The 23384-nt window shown below is 44.3% G+C and overlaps 2 protein-coding genes across 2 annotated transcripts in view; both read right to left on the bottom strand.

Moving 5' to 3' along the window:
* Window positions 1-265: 265 nt before the first annotated feature.
* ACAT1 (acetyl-CoA acetyltransferase 1) lies at window positions 266-11825 on the bottom strand. The gene is made up of 12 exons (XM_065730073.1): window positions 11727-11825; window positions 11506-11553; window positions 9433-9550; window positions 8463-8558; window positions 7980-8080; window positions 5706-5849; window positions 4415-4565; window positions 3794-3889; window positions 3060-3173; window positions 2624-2688; window positions 1847-2004; window positions 266-593 (listed from the first exon to the last, which is right to left on the bottom strand). The coding sequence occupies exons 1-12, from the start codon at window positions 11778-11780 to the stop codon at window positions 473-475; spliced, it is 1266 nt and encodes a 421-aa protein (XP_065586145.1). The 5' UTR covers window positions 11781-11825; the 3' UTR covers window positions 266-472.
* Window positions 11826-17669: 5844 nt separating this feature from the next.
* The window catches only part of CUL5 (cullin 5), a 28250-nt gene continuing 22535 nt past the window's right edge, over window positions 17670-23384 (bottom strand). Inside the window, exons 14-19 of the mRNA XM_065730068.1 lie at window positions 23054-23177; window positions 22145-22320; window positions 21867-22028; window positions 21065-21183; window positions 20018-20141; window positions 17670-18418 (exon numbers count right to left, since the gene is read on the bottom strand). Coding sequence (XP_065586140.1) covers window positions 18224-18418; window positions 20018-20141; window positions 21065-21183; window positions 21867-22028; window positions 22145-22320; window positions 23054-23177 — 900 coding nt within the window. The 3' untranslated portion in view covers window positions 17670-18223. The remainder of the gene's footprint in view (window positions 18419-20017; window positions 20142-21064; window positions 21184-21866; window positions 22029-22144; window positions 22321-23053; window positions 23178-23384) is intronic.

Raw genomic sequence — 23384 nt, 5'->3', positions numbered from 1 at the left:
TTGCCAGAAGTGCATACCATGGATGATCACAAGAGCAAAACTGGAGCAGTGGCACTCTGCCACCCTTCAGTACCTGCACTTCCAAGTCACAGCACCTGGCTCCCTGCTACTTTGGTACTGTACACTAAGCCAGCTCACAGAGCACTGCAGCAGGTGATGTGGCTTAGAGAATTCAGTGGCACCTGAGAAACCACCAGTGCCAGGAGCCACAGTTAACATCAACATTCTTTATTGTCAGCTCTTCATACATTATCATGATTTCACATTTTCTTGCTTGTACTGTATAAAAACTTGTATTGAGTCAGTTACAAAAGCCCACTTGTTCTGTATCAATAATCAGTGATGTTCTCAGAAATTTCAGAACAGCTGTTGAGGAACTCACCCACTCACTGGTAAGATGGGACAGGTGCTGCTCATTGCTTTGATCACAGATTTTTTTTAAGGCTTTTTTTTCCCCATCAACTCTTTGGGGCTACAGCTTCTCTATCAGTATTGCAGAAGCACCTCCTCCTCCATTGCAAATTCCTGCAAGGCCATACTGCCCTTGTTTCAGCGCGTGGACCATGTGAACAACAATTCTTGCTCCAGACATTCTAGAGAAAAGAAAATAAAGTTTACACCTTAGCTTGAAGAAAATTCTGGATTTGACTCGTACAAGATTGTTGGCAGAACACAGCACCGAGTACCCAGAAGGAAACAAAAAGAAGAGCATAAAACCAACAGAAGATGAAACAAACCCTTTTGTCTGCGTTTAGAAACAACGCAGGCTCCTTAGCCCCGTGCACAGAACTTAAAGGAGTTCATGTGTGCACAGCCACAAGCTCCTGTTTCTTGGTAAAGGAAATCACCTCTAAATACTCTGTGTGTTACAAAGTCTCTCTGCGTTTATCAGAGATCTTTCAAAGAAGGTAATGAATATTAAATCTCTTCCACTAAAAACCAAATCAATGCTAATTATTCATTTCAGTTTCTTCTTTGTCTACAACCGATGTAATGCAGAACGGTACACTGATCCAGCTCCTGCAAAAAATCAGACACTTCAATTCTGTCAGGATACTGTAGAAATCTCCTTTAAGACAAAGGTCATATTCCTTAATCAGAGCTGATGTTATGAAGGAGATAACAGCACATCTTGAGGGATTATGACTACAGCTTTGTCAGCCAACTTCTGAGTCATGAAGTACTCCTACTGGTTCTTGATGTACAGCGTGGTTACTTCTCATCTCTATTCAGCAGATCGGAAAGGGATTTGTCCTCCTGGACATTGCAGCACGTCCACCCTTCAGGACAATTATTGGGATGTACTTAAGCACACTGCAGCTGCTGGGGAACACAGCAGGAAACGACACTTCCCGAAGCTGAGGAAAGAACTTCAGAGCAAACATCCCTGAGACCACCCCTGTGTGCTGCCATAAGCAACCACAGTGTTTCAGATCCACTGCTGAGAACGCTTTGGCAAGACTTGGAATTTGACTTTGCTGATAGGAGGAAAAGTCCTTGTAGCATATCTTTTGCTATTTTCGTACCTTTACCTGTAAGTTCTGCTAGTTTAACTAGCTGATTAATCATTACTGCTCATTCAGTGATGTTAGCGATTTATTTTAACCTGTGGTACCAAGCAAGCTTTTTGTAACAGTAGGCGATATCTACCTGTGATAAGAAAACTGGGATGATGCTTTTTTTAAGGTGCCCTGAGATTCAACACCCGAATTAAGTCAGCACATACTTGATGCTGTATTTCTATTAGCCTTCCTACTTGCATTAAATTTGATGACAGAACTGAATAGATTAGCAGCATGCAGAAAACAGTGCCTCTGTGCAGACAAAAAGAATGCCACTTACGTACCCTATCGGGTGCCCCAGAGAGACAGCGCCGCCATTGATATTGACTTTCTGTGGATCAATACCCAGCATTTTCATATTGGCCAGCACCACAACACTGAAGGCTTCATTGATCTCCCACATTGCAATGTCTTCTTTTTTCAGGCCTGTCGCACTTAGAATCTAGAAACAGTCATAAAAATGATTATTGCTGCGAAAAAAACTAGGAAGCTAGAGTATTTTATAGACATAATTATAAGACTGTTGTGAAATCAAACCGCAAATAGCAGGGCCCTACACTACATGCCAAGCAGGAGAGCAGAGCTCACATTCCAGAACCGCTTCATCAGACACAGAAAAAGCAAGGTTTTTGAGGTTCTGGAGCACAAACTTGAGTTTCACAAAAGAAGAAGAGGAAACGATCCCAAGAATACCTTTTCATTTCATAGTATTTATACTAAGTAAGACCATTGCCACACACTGTGTTGATGCAGCACTGCACACAGTTGCCTTCAGCTCCTTTTTGGGGCAGTCTGTACTTCTATAATCACATTTATTTTGCCTTTTAGTCATAATAGCTTGAAAACTTTAAAAGTGAAAACAAGGCCAAAGTTGGTGAGAGCACTGCAAAACAACATTCTGTCAGAATACATATGAAGTCTCCTTCTCTAGAATCCATGCTCCAGCCTCAACCCCTTGAAAAACCTGTTTAGTTTCAGTGCTGACTATGAGAAGGTGCACTGAGGGATGACACGGTGCTGGGGAAGCTTTCTATCTCTTGAAGGAGCTGTTCTATTCCTACCTTGGGAACAGCGTGCGCAGGTGCAATGGGAAAGTCAATAGGATCAACAGCAGCATCTGCAAAAGCTGGAAAAACATTTACAAAGTCACAAAAGCTGTTGTTTAAACACATCTGGTTTTTGCCATACGTTATTTTCATTCACGCAAGCAGCAAACCCAGGCAAGAGAGAACAATTCGAAATATAATGGTCACTGAAATCAGTACACATAAAGCTCAATGGCCTTAAGTGAACAATGTAATAATATTTTCAATTGGTTTGTATTATTCCACACAGAAAACTATGATCAAACTGAAATTGCCAAGTCAGTACTGAGGAGGTGCAGAGGTGATGCCTACACGCACAAAGGAGAACGGGATGAACAGGACTGCCAGCCAGAGTACACCACCAGAATATTTTCCACTTCTGTATTCAAAGATGAGAAAAGAAAAATCTTACCAACTACCCGTGCCAGGGGCTTAACTTTCAGTCTCTTGGCTGCCTCTGTAGTCATCAGAACCAGAGCAGCTGCTCCATCATTCAAAGTACTGGCGTTGGCAGCCGTAACTGTTCCTAGAAAAGGTAGCGTGTTGAACAGGGGCAGATGGGGCAGCTCAGGTATATCCTTTAGGCCCTCGGCCTTGCAACATCTCCGCCCTACCGTAACAGCTGTTGTACTGAGGTAACTAACAGTTGCTTGTTTTTTAAACTGACTGACCAAGTATTATCACATGTATTTGTAAGCTGCATCTGAACACGGGTTAGACTGCGCCCTCCACACTGGCAGCACTGTTGGCGTTAACAGAACTCCTGGGCAAACATGTTTGTGCTGCAATGCCAGCTCTGATTTGGCCAGGATCCTTAGGTACACATGCAGGGAGGCACGAGGGCACGATGTGCAGGCACACCAGGAGGTTGTACCTGTGGTGACCAAGGCCAGCTGTTTCAGTCTCTAATGTAAATGCACCAAACAGGTTTTCACTGCTGTGCAGGTTCTTCTTGTTCTAAGCCAGTTCGTGCTGCTGTGACACCAGGCTTGGATTTCTTAGGACATTTCTTTAGCAGGCACTGAAAAGGTCATTGATTACTGCTGGGTATTCAAGCTCTTGTGAGCAGCACTGTTCACTCTGTTAGAGCATTGTTGCACTTTGTAAAAAAAAAAAAAAAGAAGCACTTGACTTAACAATATTTACCATTTTCTTTCTGGAAAACAGCTTTCAGTTTTGGAACTTTACTGAAATCAACCCGTTTGTATTCCTCATCTTCTGCCACTTCTGTATCTGGCTTTCCTGAAATTCAGATTTGGTTCAGTTTTATGTTAGAATGTCTGAGAAAGGACTGCACACACAGCACACAGATTAAATGTTCTCCTAAACAACCTCAGTCAAAAATGTAAACTTACTTATGCATGTCAGAAATGCATTTATGAAAATGAAAGGAATTCCTCAGCATCACTTATTCACAGCAGATTCACATACACTTCTTGCTGGGCAAATGGAAGGGACAAAGAACGTATCTTTAAGATGATTCACAGAGGGATTCAAACACACACATCATCCAGCTGTTCCGCCTGAACTTAGTACGCAGTCAAAGAAGTTACGGAACGCAGCATTAAAGAAATATATCATGACTGCTGTTCAGCAAAAAGCCTGTGTGACAGCAAATTCACAGCACCTGGGATACAAATTCATACATACACACATGTGTGTGCATGGTCACGCGTGTCAGAGCAGCGTGACTTGCACTGAGCGCAGACCCTGTTACAGCTTCCAAAGGAGAGCCACAACTCATGTCACCACGCCCTCCCGCGATACCTTTTGTTGAAACAGTGACAGGAACTATTTCTTTTTTGAGAACTCCTGAATCCCACGCTGCTTTGCTCTTAGTGTAAGAGCCTATGGCGTAAGTGTCTTGCTCCTCTCGGGAAATAGTGAACTTCTTTGCCGTGTTCTCAGCACAGTTGCCCTTGGAGACAAATGGACGCGTTACATTTGGTATTTCAGGAGGTGCAAACGAGAAACATAACTGAAAAATCAGCAGAATTTCAGAGCTGAACATAAGCAATATTCAGTGTTCGTTTCTGATTTGCACAGTCATGAGCAAGCAGAAACTCCTGCCTTTGGAACACCAATTCCACGTGTAGTGCGTGCGTTCTGAGCCCGGAGCATTGAGCTGCAGAGGAAGGCACACTCCACACAAGGGGTTCTTCTCAAGTAAAAACTGCACGCAGAAGTGTTAAAGGCTGACTTCTCCAGAGGCTGGAGAACACTGTTCAGCCACAGAACAGTGCGTTCACATCATCTTATTGGTGTTCTTGTCCCACTCCTAGCCTGTCTATTCCAAAAAGCCTCACAATCAACATAATTTTTAGTTGAAATGCACAAATGGTTTTGAGCCAAGGGCCCAGGCAGAGTGTGCTCCTCGGAGAAGGAATAAAGCACACGCAGAAGCAGTGAGGGTTGAACTGAGTAAGCAGATTGGCTAAACACAGCAAAACATTCTTCCTGAGATGCTTTCTTAGCCAGCAGCATGAGCTCTTGTCCATAAACGATGCCCTGCAGTTGTGTATTATTACAGGTAAAGGTCAGAAATACCTGCACACCAAAACCAGCCACTATCCTTTCAAAGCGTTCCTTCCTGATGCTCATTCTTTGTTATCTCCATACCAGGTTGGTTTCTAAACCCTCCCTCAGTTTGCATTTTTTTGTCCACCCTATCACATCAATGGAGCCAAGCACACCAGCTAACTCAAATCTTCTAACAGAAGACAGGGATACATACACAAGCACCAATGTGCCAAAGCAGAAGTGGCTGTCCCCAAAGGCACTGTGCAACCCGACTGCTCCAACACTGAGACAGCAAAACCCACCCAATGGTGGAAGAAATCCCACTGCTCTTTTAACCCCTGCTCTAAGCTGTTCAGACATGATGAGAAAGAAAAACAAGCACACCACTTCCCACCCAGCTCGGCCTTCTCTCCAGTCTCTCCACGAGTACATTACTCTTTTTCAGGTTTGCTAAACGATGCAGCTTAATAATAAGCAACTTCTTCAAAGCTGCATCAGGCCTATGGTTGACTCTTAGGAACTCTGCAGGAATATTTACCATATGGATATGGTTGTAGACATCTGTAAGTCCATCTTTTACGATCAGATCTTCCAGTTTAACTCCTCCATAAGGCGTTGATCCTCTGCTCATTGTATAGGGAACATTGGACATGCTCTCCATTCCACCAGCAACCATTACATCCTGCTCAAACAGAAGCTGAAGTTATTAATAATGCTGTGTTCTACATGACTTCATCTGGGAGCAGACACTAACAAAAGATTAAGAGTGGACACCTCATTTTTCCAGTGAGTCTTGGAGGAAAAGGAATAAAAAAGGATTCTTTATTCAATCAGAGGGAACGACAGCTGAAGAGAGCTAACACATACCAAAAGAACAGCCAGACTTCTGTCAGGTACATCGCTGTGGGAAGCTGCAAGAGCCATGTCAGCCTCCTGCATTTCAAGAGCTTCCAAGATCAGAGTACACATTTTATTTTAAACACTTCATTTTCCTCTAATTTCTCGTTAGTTCTTCATGAGCAGCTCCACGTCCCTGTGGACTGAGCAGCAGTCAGAGTCCAAGAGACCCACTGAGAGACCGAGGTGTAGAACTTCCCGAAGCTTCTCACAGCCTTCTCACGTTTTTTATGAGGGATATTAATAAAAATGATCACTGAACTTGAATTAGGCTGAATCATTGCTGGCATTTGTAAACAAATCTGCTTCTCATGCTGAGGCAGAGCAAACAAACAAGCAAAGCCACAAGGACCATGAGCACGCCTACTGTCCCTGAGCTACAACCCACAAAACCCTCATGGTTTCACATGTCAGAGTGTGAAGGGTAGCTGTCATTAATGGCACGGTTTCTTCAGGATACAGATAACTGTAGGAAGAATGCAAACACAGCACCATTATTCTCAGAGAGTACAACACTGCTGTTTGTACTACAGAAGATATTTTACAGGAAGAAAGTAGGAATTCGATCTTTCAATTCTGGCTCAGAAAAAGAATGCCTTGGTTCAGAATAGATTATCAACTGCATCCAGGAACGGCAGCATGTAGTAACAAAGAAAACAAAACCAAGGAGGCTGGAAACAAACTAGAAATGCAGTGAAGTGGAAAGGCAACGGAGATAGGGCAGCGACAGATCAGAGGAATGGGAGTCCCTGGTGTCTCAACTCCAGCAGGCATAAGTCTTGGAGCTAAGACAACTGTTTATACAGTCCTTAACATACACAGCCTCTGGGAACTATCACCAACTCACACCAGAAACGTCTCCCAACCCACAGCCAGGAAAATAGAAACAAAACCCATCCAAAAAAGCCACAGCTTACAGCTCTGAGAGCCTCCTAACCCACAGCCTGCACTGTCTGTGCCAAAAATTCCAGTTCCCTTCAGAGCATGTGGCTGCACCCAGCAAACAAATGTGGTGAGTGACCACTGCAGTGAACTCAGCAGATGTCAGTTACTAAATCCAAGCAGAGCTGTTTGCACAGAAGTGCTGGACCTGATTCAAAGTCCAGTGAAAAGCCTTGCGCCGAGTTCAGCAGGCATGGGGTAAAGTGTCATCCTCTGCATAGCATTGCAAGGCCAAAGCAATAGGTGGTGCCTAACTGAAAAATACTGGGGGATGAGAAAACCAAATATTTTACTTTTGTTCTCGGGTAAACAAGATACATAGTTACTAAGTATAATTCCCACTTAGGAGCCATTCATTCTGTAAACTAAAAATATACCTTGGACTGACAATATCTTTACTTCAGAGAATCTTAGAATGCAGTTGACAGAGAAGAGTAACTCCTCCATCAAGCTCTTCCACAAACACATAATTCAGCAACAACAGTCAGTATCAGCCTCTTTGAAATCTACAGAAAAGCCTGAAACATCTTTAACATACTTCAAAACAGCACTGCTTTAACCTGTGAATTTAATTCATTTAAGTGTTAAAAATGTGAAAGTCAAGATGAAATCTCTTCCAACAAACACTAATTTTTTTCTAGTCTCTTGATTCTTTTCAAATGAGAAAGCCTGAAAAATTCCCTACATTTAACAGGGAAGGCAGTAGAGAGGATTTACAATAAATCCACCTTATTTGCTCAGCTCTTAAAATCAATCTGACAATTCCTTTCCTATAACACCTTTTCTTTTTTCCTGCTTAAAACCAAACATATGTAAGTTACTGTGAAATCAAGGTTGCGTAGCCTAAACAAAACCTCACTAATTAGCCTCATTGCTGCAGATCAAAACATAGTCCTAAATCCAAGACCACAGGCATCACAGGACCCACAGCATCAGCTGTCCCTTCCACAGAGCAGCAGTGACAGCCACGTACCTGACTGCCACACATCAGGCTCTGGGCTGCCATCATGATCGATTTCATTCCTGAAGCACAGACCTTGTTGACAGTTGTGGTATCAGTGGAGATGGGTAAACCTAAATCAGGGAAGTTGGACAAACAACTGCATCATTTCAAGGGACAATTAATGTTACAATGGTGTTTCAACAATATTTCATATGGTACCAATTTTACCTAAGCCTGAAGTGTCCAGCTCAGGCTGGGTATCAATTTATCCACCCACACCCCCCATTACTGTCCCTCCTGGAGACTGCTGTTGCTCCCCTCCTTCAGGTAACAGACTCAAGGGATAAGATGGGAAGCAAGAGAAGAATCAGACATATCAGATCATTTAGAACAGCTGTCAGATAAGCTGGACACCTCCCTGCTTTAACTCGCAGTTCAGTCATCTACAATTGCATTAGAGCTGTCCATGTGAAGAAAGGACACCTTTAAACCCAGAATGGAGACAATGCATACCTGCACCCAGGGCTGCCTGTCTTGCTGGAGCTTGTCCTTGCCCAGCCTGCAAGACATTACCCATGTACACCTCTTTTACTTCTTCTGCAGGGATACCTAGAAAACAAAACTGGTTTGATTTTGGATTCTTTACACAGAAGATGTAATTACCTGTTATGAACCTTCCCATTAAAGTTTCCTACAGAAGGCAACAAAACATGCCGTGCCCAGACCTCTGTCCTCATACTCATGGGACGCTGAACTGGGGGCCTCACATCACAACTCCCTTACTATCGCTCAGAAGAAGCTAACGAAGCAAACATTTCCACGTCTCACCAGTCACCTGATGAACAAAACTGTTAAACACACAGAACTTTCTCCCTGTGACAACGATGTCCAAAGTTAACAGCTCTGTTTAATGCAGTGAGCAGCCAGCTGCCCCCAGACACGAGAGCTGTGCTCTCTGTCTGCTGCCCGTGCAACAGCCACTGTTCAACTTACTGTTATGTGCTGTTTCAAGAAGCCGAAGAATATTAACCCTCCTCTCTTCCAAAGTGACTTTTTGGCTGGTTTAAAGCTACAGATAGCTTCTCAAGGGTGTGTCAGACAAGTATGAGTACCATGTAAAAATGGGAAAGAAGGGAAGGACCCTTGGTTTCAGCAATAAGCAGCCTTCTTATCAGCTATAGTGTGTCATAGAACTACACCCCAGACGAGCAATCAGAATATGTTCAATGCAATTTGGAACACCTCAGACATTCCCAAGTAACATTCTGCTCTTGGAAGCAGCATTTACAAGTGGAAGCAGGGTCCAACGGGCAGGTTTACCTAAATACCATTTATGTATTAAAGCCTTAAAAGTGCTTCGGGGGAGGGGGAGGAACACCAACAAAAAAGTTTGTTTTACCAAGCAACGTCAAACCAAAAGACACAGACTGACACTGTTCAGAGCTGTATGAGGTTTTCTCAAAGCAAACATATTTACATGTACCTGCTCTGTCAATTGCTCCTTTAATTGCAATGGAACCCAGTTTAGTAGCTGACAATGATGAAAGAGAGCCTTGGAAAGATCCAATGGGCGTCCTTGCAGCACTTGCTATCACCACTTCCTAAGAGGACAAGCATGGAGTAAAAGTCACAGTATCTTTACACATGCACATATACCACAATATTTTAAGTTTCTCCTTTCACCCTTTCATTCATGTCACCAATCCCCTTTTATTCCGCAAGCAGCTCAGAGAACCAAACGTATCTTCATGAATGCATGCAGCGTGAAGAACAAAGAGAAGGAATTTGGGATCTGTGCACTACTGTGGGGCTATGACCTCGTTGGGATGACGGAGTGTGATGGGATGGCTCCAGGGAATGCAGTCATACAGGCTCCCTAGGAAGGACAGGCTGGAAAGACAAGGAGAAGCTGCTCTTTATATGAAGGAACAGCTGGAATGCACAGAGCTCTGCTTTAGGATGGGTGAAGCCTGAAGGAATCCCAGGGCCTGGAGGGAAGAGGGGCCCAAGCTGTAAAAAGGCTGAGCTACTGAATGCCTCCACCTCAGCCTTCACCAGCAAGGCTGCTCTTTGGGAATCCCAGGTCCTAGAGGCCAGGCTAGAAAGTGCTGCAAAGATGATGCTTCTTTGGTGGAAAAGAATCAGGTCATGGAATGCTCGCAGCAAGTTGGACACCCCTAAGTTTAAAGGCCCTGATAGGATGCAACTCAGAGGAAGCTGGCTGCTGTCAGTGTACAGACACTCTCAATGATCCTTGAACAGTCACAGCAACTGGGAGAGATGCCTAAGAGCAAGAGGAAAGCAGGTATTTCTCCCATCCTCAAGGAGGCTGCAAGAAACTACAGGCCAGTCAACATTGGCTTGGTACCTGGGAAGGTGATGGCACAGCTCATCCTGGAAACCACTTCCAAACTCATAAACAACAACAAAAAATAAGAATTATCAGTCAGCATAAATTCACCAAGGGTAAGTCACACTTAACCAACGTGATAAACCACTGTGATGAAATCACCAGCCAGATGGATGTGGTGGGAGCAGTGGATACTATCTACCTGAACTTAAGTAAGGTGTTTGACACCATCCCCCTTAAGGTCCTCTCAGAGAAGCTGGTGACGTATGAGCTGCATGGGCAGACAGAGGCTAAAAGGGTGAGACCAGAAAGTGGTGATCAGTGGCACAAAGTCCAATTGGGAGACACTAACTAGCTTCTGATCAACACTGATGAGGCCACATGAGAAATGCTGGGTCCAGATCTTGGTCTCCCAGTCCAGAGACATAGAAAGAGTGGTGAAAGGCCATGGAAGCGATTAAGGGACTGGAACATCCAGTTGGTACACCTTAGTCTGATAGCTCAGGGATATCACAATGAGTACAAGGGAGAGAACAAAGAGGAAGAAGTCAGGTTCTTTTCAGTGATGTTCAGTGCCAGGACAAGAGGCAGTGGACACAAACTGGAACACAGGAGGTTCCCTCTGAACACCAAGAAGCTCTTCTGTACTGGCACATGTTGCCCAGAGGTTGTAAAGTCTCCTCCTTACAGATGCACGGAAGCTATCTGGAAATCATCCTGAGGAACATGCTCTAGATGACGTCGCCTGAGAGATCTCCCTTTGGTCAAGTCTTTGATTCAATCCCACTGATGTATAGAGGCATCACACCAAATGCCAGGAGTTACATATTGTACTGACACGGTCTGCACATCACAGAAAGCACGGTCACTACAATATAATGAACGTTTACTCTACACTTAAAGAGTTAGCACCTCATGCCTTGGAAGAGCAAGCATCTTACCAGGCTTTGCCAGAGCACCATCAGATTACGGATGCGTGAGCTGCAGTTTAACGCCCTTTGACATCGCATCTGGCAGTCTCTTAAAACAGATTTAGTGTTATTTTGCTTCTTGGCTTAAACCTGCACCACGTGCAGGTACTAACCCCGTAGGAGCAGCACAGCAGCGGAAAGGTGCACGTTCCAGTCTGCCCCACACAGAACCAGCAAACAGCTGCAACAGCGGCGCCAGGGCCGCGCCCGCAGTTCCGCACGGCGTTACACTTACATTCACGGTGCGCTGCGCTGCGTAGCCGCGGCCCGCGTACTTCAAAGCCTGAAAAATAAAGAACGCCCTCAGAACCGCGCGGCAACGGAGCCAACACCGCGCGGAACAACGCGGCCGGCCCCGTGACCTTGGCCGAGCCGCCGCAGCCCCGCACCGCGCCGGGCGCGCGGAGGGAGCGGATGAGGGAGGAATCCCCGCAGCACCGCCCGCCCGCGGCTCACCCTTAGCAGCCCGTCCGCCGCGCGCCGCCGACCCAGCATCGCCACGGCCGCCATCGCCACTCCCGCCGTCACCTTCACCGCCGCCCCGTCCCCTCCCCGTTTCCCATTGGTCGAGGGGCCGAAGGCGGGACTAGTTCCGTCCCTGCTATTGGCTGAGCTCGAGGACGGCCCGTGACGTCGCACACCGCCTCCCCGCCGTGAAGGGCGGCGGGTGACGCGCGGAGCTGCCTCCCTCGGCACCGCCCCTGCTGGGCAGGGCTTCATTTGTGGGTGTCTGAGAGCCTCTGAGCGACGGAGGGAGTGGGTGCTTCGCTGGCAGGGCAGAGGCTGACAAACACTGCCTCAAGTGACGGTTTTGGCCTGAAGGCGTATGCGAGGAGCACATGAGAAAGACAAGCGATAGACGTCTGGAGTGCTGTGTCCAGGATAGGCTCCTCAGGACCGTGAATTTCAAGAGTGTCCAATGTACGGCAACAAAGATGGCTGGGGTCTGGAGCGAATCACACATGAGGAAAGGCAGAGAGAGCTGGGGCTGGTCAGCCTGCAGGAGCGAGGACAGATTTTATCAGTGCTTATCAATACCGAAAGGGCGGGAGTCGAGTGGATGGGGCCCCAAGTCATTGGCACCCAGCACCAGGGACAATGGGCGCAAACGGGAAGATGGGAAATTCCATAAAACACGAGGAAGAACTTCTGTGAGGGAGCACTGGGACAGGCTACACAGGGAGGTTATGCAGTCTTCTTCCCTGGAGGGGCTCAAAACCCACCTGAATGCTTTCCTGTGCCACCTGCTGTAGGAGCCTGCTGCAGCAGGGCTTGGACTAGGTGATCTCCAGAGCTCCCATCCCATCTCTGTGATTCTGTGATGCAGCACAGATATGTTAGATCCCCAGCTGTGGAGCAGCCCACATGCAGATCCCATCTGCAGAGAGGTTCCTCAGTGCTTTCGTCCTTTGAGCTCCTACAGGATCTTCTGCCAATCAAACAATTCTAGTCATTTATTACTTATAAGGCACTGTTTTTGCAGGGATCTGGCTTTGCACCCACAGAGGTCATATGCCTGTGCAGGTATCCTTGAAGCTGCAGCATGAATGCACACTGGAACCCTTTCCACTTGGGGTGGGATTTCCACAAGGGAACTTAAGGAGAGGCACTTGGTCTGTTCCTCACCCCCTCTGCCAGAGCCCACTGGGATTCTGCCAGCTGTGCCAAATGTAATGCACTGAGGCCAGTGCTAATATTACCTCACCGGGAAAAGCACTTGGACTCCCAAACATTGATTAAAATGCCATTTATTGGCATTCGCTCAAGAAAAAAGATGGATACAGATAATCCTGTGTCCCTTAGGATGCTGGGAGCCTCAAGCTGTACAGCCTTCTCCAGCCATGGCAGGACAGCTGTTTTTGAAGTAGCATTAGGTCAAAAGTGAGTCTCAAGCTGCAGAACATAGAGAAACCACGTAAACAATCACAGAATTGTAGGGGTTGGAAGGGACCTCCAGAGACCATGGAGTCCAACCCCCTGCCAAAGCAGCTCCCTAGCCCAGGTTGCACAGGCGGGTCTTGAACATCTCCAGAGAAGGAGACTCCACCACCTCTCTGTGCAGCTGTGCCACTGCTCCCTCACTGCACTGGGAAGAGGTTCCCACACACATTTGTGCAGAACTTCCTGTGACCATTTCCCCTCATCCTCTCACCACACACTGCTGAGAAGAGTCTGTCCTCATCCCTAAAAAAGAAAAGAAACATCTCCTCCCCAGACCATGCATTTCAGAATGCAAAGCTCTTAACATAAAAAAAAAAATGCAGGAAGAACTTCTAATGGGCCTAACCAAAAATCCATCCAGGTCAGCACTCCCTGCCATGCCACATGCCTGGGGATGCAGCTAGGTGCGGTGTCTCTGCTGGCAGCTTGGGCTGCACTTTCCCCTGCGTAAACAAACAAAAAAGTTTTACACAGAGACTCCATGCCCCGACCCTATGCCTGATTGTTATTATGTAGCCCCCAGAGCTGACGCTGCAGAGCTTCAAGAATAGTTCTGCCCAACTCTCTGCCTTTCTACTTTTCATAAACATCCACGGTTGAACCCTCCGTGCCATAGCCCGACTTTCCCCTCTTCCGTGGCAATTCGCTTCCCTCAGCAGCACTTCCCTGGATGTTCAGCACCTGCTTGGCACAGTGAGTCCTGCTTGCTCACCTAACTCGATCCGCATTCCTGCCTGAACCTGCAGGAGATGTGCCCCTTAACATCTTCAGTAGGACAAATCAACAGACACCAAATCCTGAGCTGTACAATGACGTTAGACCATGGTCTTCAAAATAGAAGTACACAGCAAAAAAAGCCCTGCACACCCCTTCTTTCATTCTTCTACCATCTCCTCACTCCAATAACATCTATCGTGTACTAATTTCAATGTTGGTTAATTTTCAGATTTCAGTCTTTTCATCTATTGCAGGCGAGCTCAGCGTGCTGCCTTCCTCAGCTCAGTGTCTGCCTGTGCCCCTGCCACACATGAGCAGATGGAAGCAGCCTTCCATTCCCCTCCTGTACACAGCTCAGATGGCACGCGGGACTTGGTGCACGGGGTCCAGGTCCATCATGTAGCAGATCTCCATCACTAAAACAACCAATGTGATAAGCAGGCTCCCTGCCTACACCTTGCTCAAAGGTGCTGACATGGTAAGCAAAGCCAAAGAGAAGGCCAAGTTAATAAAATTCCCATTAGAATACAAGGACAGTGAGAGAAGGCACGAGAGCAGAAGCACAGCTCTGAGCAGCAGCCGCTCCCACACCGTGCGTCCGTGCAGCGAGGCCAGCTGCTCCCAGCAGCGCGGCCACAACGCCGGCAGCACTCTGTGACAGCCACTTTAAGTCAGAGACTGGAGGACCTGACAAGAAAGGAGCTGGAAGTCTTTGTCCATCCTTCCTCCCTCACCCTACCGGCTTCGTTGTGTTTTTTTTTGTTGACCCTAAGCTTACACGGATCAGAACAGACTGTGGGACGTGGCACCAGGCCAATTCCACACAGCAGCGCTTTTCAGGAGCAGTGCCTGAACTAGACTTAAAAATTTGGCAGGAGAAAGAGACCAAACGGACGTGCCGTCTTTTATATTACATTTTTATTTTGCAAGAAAATAAATTATACAACTTAAAAAATAAAATTCAAAAATTAAGCAGTACATCAAAATAGTTGAGCCGGACTGCCATACAGAAACTACCACCACTCCAAACTGTACAGCGTTATCACCTCGGTAGTGGCACACATTCAAAATCGTAAATACCATACGCAGATAGATATTACAACTCGGGAACTCAAGTTTGCTCAACACTCCAGACTACATATAGTGTGTGACAGGAAAGCTTTCGTGTGGTGTTTATTTCACAAATCTGACCTCAAAGAGTTACAAAGATAGCGTCCCAGTCGTTTCGATGAAAATAGAAAACGGTTTGAGTTTAAGATAGCAAATCTTTCTGTAAAACTATCAAATCTTTTTGCCAATTGCATTTTTAAAATTCACACGTAACAGGACAATGGCATCCCGTGCAAATAAATGCAGCACAGCAACAGTCAGCACACTGACACTGAGCCCATGGAGGTGAAAACGAGCGAGGCGCATTTCCTTTAGGAAACGTAACTGCGTTACTGTCGTAACAAACGAATGAAAGATGAACAAAACTAGGAGCTAGAACACCAACTGTGGGAAGAGGACAATGGAAGACTTCAGAATTGAAATTGAGATCCTCATTACGTTGTTGGGACAGAAGAAGTTTTAACAGTATTCCTTAATTAAACCCATGAAGAGCGCTTTCCCCCCCTTGTCTACAGCAGGTTTCCCCATAGCCGTTCGCCGTGGCAGTGTGTGGCAACACGCTTCCCAGGTGCAGCACCTCTTTTAAGCAAGGTCTTTGGACACGTGTACTCATAGCTAAAATTGCAGCCTTAAAAGTGCGTTGTTGCCATATTGCAAGTGAAGAATAGTTCATTTTCATTCAGAGCTGAACTGTGCTGTCCCCAAGAGAACATTTCCCCCAGCTAACTCCCTGCGCCCCAGCCAATACGAGTGTTAAGTGCATACTGGTGAAAGTGACCTGATGAAGGATGCTAAACATGGTTCTGCATCTCTAACAAATTTGCTGGTGTGATTCTCAGATTTGATCAAAAGCCAACATCCATTTTCAGCATACATTTAAAGAAACACGACCACGTGGCAGGCAAGCGACCGCTGTACTTCCACATCCCAGGCACGGAGAAGTACATAGGTGACTCTGAGCTTACACTACTTTGTGTTTATGAGTTGAGGGAAAAGACAGCTTGTTAGCTCTCAGCAACCTGCTGCTCTCTGCACGCTCTCCAGCTTCCCGAACAACTGCATGTGAGGCGCTCTCAACCTGTCAGTAGCTTCACAGTCTGCACCACCCCGTCCGCAGCGCTCCATCTGTGCACTCCTCTGTGGGTAAGGACTGGAATCTCTGACGTTAGAGGCTGCATACGTTTTAGAGCTCTGGGTTGTCCGTTTCTCCCAACTACCTCAGGTGAGCACTTACTACTTTAATTTACCTTACAAATACTGAAACTCCCATAGCACAAAGGTTTTCTGTTTTCTAGTATTTGAATAGTTTTAGTGGCTAACTGCACGGAGCACCACGTGCTTTTGACTCTGAACAGCAACACTGCAGGAGAACAAAAAGATGCGATGTTTTTGAACAGCATCTACTCTCTTTAAATCAGTAAGAGCATCTAGCTTGCGCTGTGGGGGTTTTGTAACTTGTAAACTCTAATTTGACAGATCTCAGTGTCTCTCCAACTCTCCTTGTTCATGAAACCTCTGCTACTGCAAATTTCTTAGTCAGATGACCATACCAGGCAGTCATGATGGCACTTCTTTTAATAAGCAGACCAAGCAGCCTCCTTAAGGGGGCAAACGGCCATTCTCGTAGCGAGATTGCTTTTAAACCACTCTCATTTCATCCTTTACTGCAACCATGTAAAATAAACTCATCCTCTTAAAGGAAGGTTTCTCTTTCTGACTAAAGCCAGTCCTATTCCGTGCTTTTTCAATCATTTGAGAAGACGAGACCTTTAGATACTGCACTTGAACTGGTAAATTTAAAAAAAAAATGCTCACTTCCAATTTATATATGAATATTCATACAGAACTGAGTAAGGCTCAACTTACCTTTCATCCCAAGACAGGCACTCTGCTCCAGTGATTCCTATCACAGCCCAGGACATGCGGGGACACTTCAGAGCAGCAGAGAGGCGAGCATTGCCAAACAACTACTTCAGATGATTGAAAACAGAAGAGGTAACACTAAGAAATTGAAATTCCTGGTGCGTCCCTGGCAGCCTCCCTGCATACATCACACAAGGAACTTTTCCTAAGCTTTTTACCATTTTTGTAGGAATTCTATTTCCCATTCTGACAGTTTCAAGATAAAAAAGCAAGGTGTTTGTTTTTCATATAAAGATGCTGACTTTCAAGGAACAAAAGAGCCGACATGATTAACCTTACATCCATACGAATAGAGAGTTACCAGTGAGGAATTAATACAGGGATCTTTGAGTGTTTTCTTCTTTCTGAGAATTTCTGCATAAATTACTCCTTAATGCATTCAGATATACGTCATACTTAAATATCTGGAATAAAAATATTAAATGTACAAGGAAATACACTTAATATTTTCTGTTTGCTATAACAGACCCATCTATGGAAACTGTTTTTATAGTGGAATATCATTCAAGAAAGCTTTGCCTTCTCAAAAAGGATTGTACCAAATCATCTGTTCAAATAAAGTAACAAATAATGCATATCCACTTCTTTACAGAAAACAATTTAAAACCACTGATCTCTTGCTTAAAGAAGAATACCATCCATGAGTTGGAATTATTTTATGTCACTTATTGTGTCAAAAATTAAAATCCAGTTACTAGATTGAAGCACTGCTCTAGCCAACAGATTTTAATGATAACCAATATGTATCAGTCTGTGAGGCATGTGTCTCTCAAATGTTATTACAAAAAGGATCAAAGGTGGACAGTACATTACACTGTTGATCCAAAACACAAAAGTGAAAGTGCTACTTCTAGTCCTAATTGCATTAAAAAAAACAACAAAAACCAAAACAAAACTAGTAGCAGTTCCTCAGTGCATGAATATTTGAGTATTTTTTCCTTGTGCAAGTACTGGTCATCTAAAAACCCAAACCTGTATTCTTCCTGGTGGGTGTTAAGTCAAATCTACTTCGAAAAGTTCACAATGGGCTCTTCATGAATGCAAGTTTCCCACAAAACAGCATGCTGTTAAAAGTGTGCAACATGAAGGGAATGCCATCATGCTAGCTGAATGAGATTGGCAAAACAGAGTCCTCTTTAAGGTAAGGCAGGGATTTTAATACGTAATGAAAGTCAAAACAGGTCCTTCTGCAGCACAAGCTGTTGCAGCTGTCTGTCCAAGCACCCTTCCATTTATGTTTTCAGCATCTCAGAGTCCTCAAATTATGCCATATATATGAAGGTGTTGATATCCGACTCATCTCTTCTGATATATTTGTGCTCTATAAGCCATTCAATTTGCTCTTTTATCATTTTCTTTTGTGGTAAGAACATGTTTTTCAATATTTCTACCAGTTCAGTCTGAAGCTGGGCATTAGTAATTTTCTTCCGCATTTTCATTATTTGGATGATAGCCTCCTGGTGGGGAACGAGAGAAAAAACATTCTGAAGTGTCTGGTGGAAATGACAAAGCAACCACAGCGCTATCAGGGGACTCCTGATATGGCAAAGCAGCAAAGAAATGCCTATTTTTCCTCAAAAAACAAATATAAGAATTATTTTGCTATTGTAAATACTGCACTTAAGACACACCTCAGTTAGAAGAAGGCAGGGCCAACATCTGCTCTCGCTTACGCATTTCTGAAGTGAGAGCCAAACCTTAACCCACTTGAAAACAGACACTCTCAATACAGCATTTCACCTTTGTGAATTACAGCCAGCTGCCCATGTTGACTATCGCGATTGAACTTCAGAATAAAACAGTATAAAGATCTCCTGGGAGTTTCTATTCCCCTAGGCTTACAACAATGAACAAAGGCAATCAAGAATGCTGACAAAGAAAACAGACAAACAATACAATAAGAACACTTTTTACTTGCAAAGTCAAACCACTGATACCTTCCAAGTTGTGGCCAAGAACCTGACAGAGCTCAAACCAAAGGAAACTGTGTACAAAAGGCTAATTTAGGGTGTGTTCAAAGGATATTTGAAGTTATAAATCCAAGAAGTAAATGGCTTTGAATTTGCCAGTAATCAGGTACTAAGTGTAAGCCACAATTCCTAAGCCTATCTACATAATGAACTGTCTTCAAGAAGGTGATAAAGCAGCAGAACGAAACACTGGCAAGATGCACAAGAAATACGTGAGTCAATGGTGAAACTGATCAATTTTATATCTAGAGTGTGAGTTAGTCACTAAAACCTGACATCTGTGCACGTGCCCACTCTCTGAGCAAAAGTCACCACTTCCACAGTGATCTGAGACACTCCTTGTGAATATCTTGTGAAATACAAGCTTAGGTGTCGGAGTACTAGCACTTACAAGGTGTTCTCATTTGGTAACCACATGCAGGCATTAACCCTTGGGCTAAAAGAATGGCCAGGGTTAAGCGAGGTGAGAGTTTACAGCTTGGCTGTCCTGGAGTTCAATCTGACTGAGATAAAAGCTGCAATTTGGAGGTAAAACGTGATTCTGAGCTCCACTGCAAGTAACATTCTGGTGCCCAAAAATGTTGAGAGCTGCCTGCTCAGAAGGCTGGGCATGACACCCGTCTGAGAAAGGACTACAAACCACAACACAATCTGCACAGCTAAGATTTAATTACAAACCTTCCTTCTAAAGAGGTATCTGAAAAAGTCACGTCGCTCTCACTTCAGTATGATCCAATCTCTGACACTACTCTGCTCCCTTCACACAGAGAAATCAAAGAGATCTGAATAACACACGGCTCGAGCCGGTGGCTCAGGTGAGTCAGCTTTACCCACCACTACAGCTGTGCTTTCTTTAATTGCTTAACAGCTGTTTGGTCCTCTTCAAAAATGGTCATCTGCTACAGTAAAACAGAAGGGCGATAACTCCAAGTGCACAAGCACACAGAATGTGCTCTTCACAAACAGAGCCACAGAGCAGAAGTGCAACCAGGATTAAAAAGCATTCATTCCATACACCAACAGCAGGCAGCCATGATAATACTGTGCAAGAAAAAGAAACGCGATCTTCCTGTGACACACACTTACCTGGGTTCGCAATATTCTTAGCTGGACTATTCCTTCATTTTCCTCTTCTCGCATTCTCTCCGTAGTAAGTTGCAATCGACCAATCAAATTGATCTTGCCCCTTTTCTGAACTTTAGCGTTTTTTCTGAAAAAGTTGCATTGTATAAAAATAAGGCAAAAATTTGTTTTCAATTAAGGAATCCCTATTAAATTTAAATTACAGCAGCAAGGAGAACCACCACATATCAGACATTCATAGACTAGAGGCATAGCAGGAGTGGGAGAGCCGGCCAAGAAATCCAAATTCAATCCAATTCCTCCACACAGAAAGCCCACCTCCAGCATACTAGTGTTACAAAAACATCATCAGCTGAAACTGACAGCGTCCAAAATTGAAAAGCAAAATTTTAAAGCACAGATCTCTAGAGAAATATTTTTCAGTTCTGTTACATAAAACTAGGGTTCTTCAAGGCAGTTTTTACAACGAAGTTCAGGAAATAGGACTAGTTCATTTTTCATCACAAGAACTGTCTGTATAGCATAAAAAAATGGAGGGAAAAAACCACACATCATAGCAGACACAGCAAAAAGCTGATGGCGTTCTTCAGTGGTCACCCCCAAACTTCTGTGCAGCCTGCCTCTTCTGTCATGTGTTCACACCGTTTCCCAAAGCCTCTGATCCTGATGACAGGAACAAACGAACCATCGTGGCCCTGGGCAAGAAACTGAGCCCTAGCAGCAGCACATTTGGCATTTTCCTATCTAAAACCTCACGGGCTCACTAGTAATGGGAAGATGGCAGAGTCTCCCATTTTGCACCTCATCCCTCAGCTTTTGAGAAGTGTGACTTCACAGAAATAGAACCACACAAACACTTGTCTGAAGGGGCTGCTGGACAGCACCTGCTTCAACCACCTATCTGAAGCACCACTGTCACTAGAAGTGAATATAGGGCAGCAAAGCCTGTGCCTAGCTGAACGCTGAGAACTTCCAAGGATGAAGGTTAAAGTGAATTCCTTTAACTATGAAAAAGCACATTGTTATTTTCATTTTCAAACATCATCTTACATTAAACTGAACTCCTGGTTCACCGAGAAGAGGGTTCCTTCTGTAAAGTCTTTGGGTGAATTGACTTGAGGTTCATACAATAAAACCTGACGTTTCAGCTTTGGAAATGCTACAAGAGACTACAGAGAAAAAGGGGGGGGAAAAGAATGAAAATAAAACACCAGACTTTCTACATGGAAACAAGTACTATTTAAGAACATAGTTCACTGCTGTTCAGACTGCAGTAGAGGAACCACACAGCCTTATTTGAAGGTGCCAGAGGGCAATACAAAGTCACTAGTAAAATCAGGGATGGGATATAGCTTACCAAATCTCTTTCTGAAACGAGTTACCACAAATAAAATAATTAAAAGAAAAAATGCACAAACCCACAGCTACAGAAGTAGCGTGTGGTGTTGCCTGATGTACGTGCTTTCTGTTTTCTTTTGTGACCTAAATTATTAAAAGACTGGTAGAGCAAATACTGCATTATCTTTAAGCAACATCTGTTAATCAAGAGTTCCCAGAATTGGACCAGTCCCACTCCACAAACCAGGATCATAACTGTGTGCTTTAGGCAGTATATGGTCAGAAAGATCTTGCTGTTTCCAAAAGCTTAACGTTACATAATTCTTAGCATAGAGAACGTGGTAATGTAAAGGTTGTGCGTGCTCAACAGTAGTACAACAGATTAATCTAAGAAACAAAGGTGTTCACATTTCGGTTTTGAAGTACTATCTGACAGCATTTTAGTAATACTAATTCCATACTTCAGAGTACAAAAAAGTCAGGAAGAAATCTGTTTCAAGAGAAAGCAAAATACCCATAAAGTCCTCCTAAGTTCTGCATCAGGGAGCTCAGTTGCCAGTTTAAGATTTTCAAAGCTGATCTTCTCTCTGGGTCTTTGGTTCCACGCAAACAGCACAGCTAGCTGAAACGTTGTTACCTCCAAGTCATACTGGCCAACCTCATTCTTAAAAGTTATCTGTGAAGAGAATGACAATTTTGCTGGAGAGGCTTTCTGGATTACAAGCTTTCTTGCTACTACAAACACACAGAGTACAGCCATTGAGACCGAAGCACCAAAAACTGTACACTTACAATTCCGTTGGACATGAGGTGGTGCCAGTGCAGTTTCCTACCACTGTGATTCTTTTTATAAAATTCTTCAACTTCTGGGATGAGATCCTCTAACTCCGTGGGCAGTGAAACAAACACTTTTTCAGAACTACGGGACCAGGCACCAGCATTTAAAATTTTAATATTCACAGAGTCAGCTGTAAGACAATACTGGATTATACGGAACTGCAGGTGTAACAGGAACACAAACAGAATGCGTTTTTCTCCTATTCTAAGCATAATAGTGAAGGACTGAATCTTCAGAAAGTAGCAAGGTGCTTACCTATGTAAACATTAATGCACTCTATTTATGGACCTGCTGGCTTTGTACCAGCAATACTGATTGAAACCTCTGCTTCTGTCTTCTCTCTGCACAGTTCCTTAAGCAGCGATGCAGTCTTACAGCTGATGCTGGTAAGCACCGCTTAAGGGACTTCAGCAGCAGCAGGTCCAAACCTGGATGTCCTCTAGCCTTTCTCATCAGTGAAATTTCATCTCAGAAATGCAATCTGAACTCTTAACTGTGCACTGTGCATCAGTCTCTCCTACTGGAGAGTAAAGGAAGAGGAAAGCATGAAGCGCTACAAAGAACAACCAGGGTACAATAGTTATCACCTGGTTGGAGATGGAATCAAGCCCAACCTGGAATTTAGCAACAGTTAAGGAGTCTATATCTAGAAGGTATACTCAAGCAATTTCATGAATGATATAGCTCAAGAGTCAACTGTAAGAAAAGCAAAGTCCACCAAGAGTACTGACGTTCCAACCTCGGGGTAGCAGAGCCCTGAAGACTATGTCAACCTGTAGCTGATGTAACTTTTAACTCAAGACTCAAGAGGATACTTTAGCAGCACAAGAGATTAAAACCACCAAATCATATGAAAGCAATACCTGGTAAAGCAAGTTTATTATTCTTGTGCATTTCTTTGAAGGCCTGGTTCAAGTCTTCAGACACTTTGATATCCTGGAACATCCTAGCCAACTTGTTTACATAGTCTGCAGGCATACCTACTTCCTGTATAAACAAACAGAACACTAAGCCATGACACAGACAACTAAGAACAATAATAATAAACTCAAAAAAGAGAGAAGAGCAGTAAAGTACACAGCCAGCATCATTTCATTTAACAAACTTTACTGTGATATAAAGGTTTTTTTTATTTATTATTTTTACACGTATCACAAGTAGTTCCCCTTAAGAAATACACTGATTTTTTTTAAA

The sequence above is a fragment of the Cyrtonyx montezumae genome, unplaced genomic scaffold (assembly GCF_038088225.1).
Source record: "Cyrtonyx montezumae isolate F1298 unplaced genomic scaffold, pur_monq_1.0 scaffold_12, whole genome shotgun sequence".
In the NCBI taxonomy this organism is placed as follows: domain Eukaryota; kingdom Metazoa; phylum Chordata; class Aves; order Galliformes; family Odontophoridae; genus Cyrtonyx; species Cyrtonyx montezumae.
The sequence above is the reverse complement of the archived record's forward strand: the minus strand, read 5'-3'. Positions and strand labels throughout refer to the sequence as shown.

Coding starts and splice junctions, on each gene's coding strand:
- ACAT1 (XM_065730073.1), bottom strand. CDS start 11,780: ATGGCGGCCGTGGCGATGCTGGGTCGGCGGCGCGCGGCGGACGGGCTG. Junction 9,551..11,505: donor CAGCGCAGCGCACCGTGAAT/GTAAGTGTAACG, acceptor TTGTCCTCTTAG/GAAGTGGTGATAGCAAGTGC. Junction 2,005..2,623: donor CTGCGCACGCTGTTCCCAAG/GTAGGAATAGAA, acceptor GACTGTTTCTAG/ATTCTAAGTGCGACAGGCCT.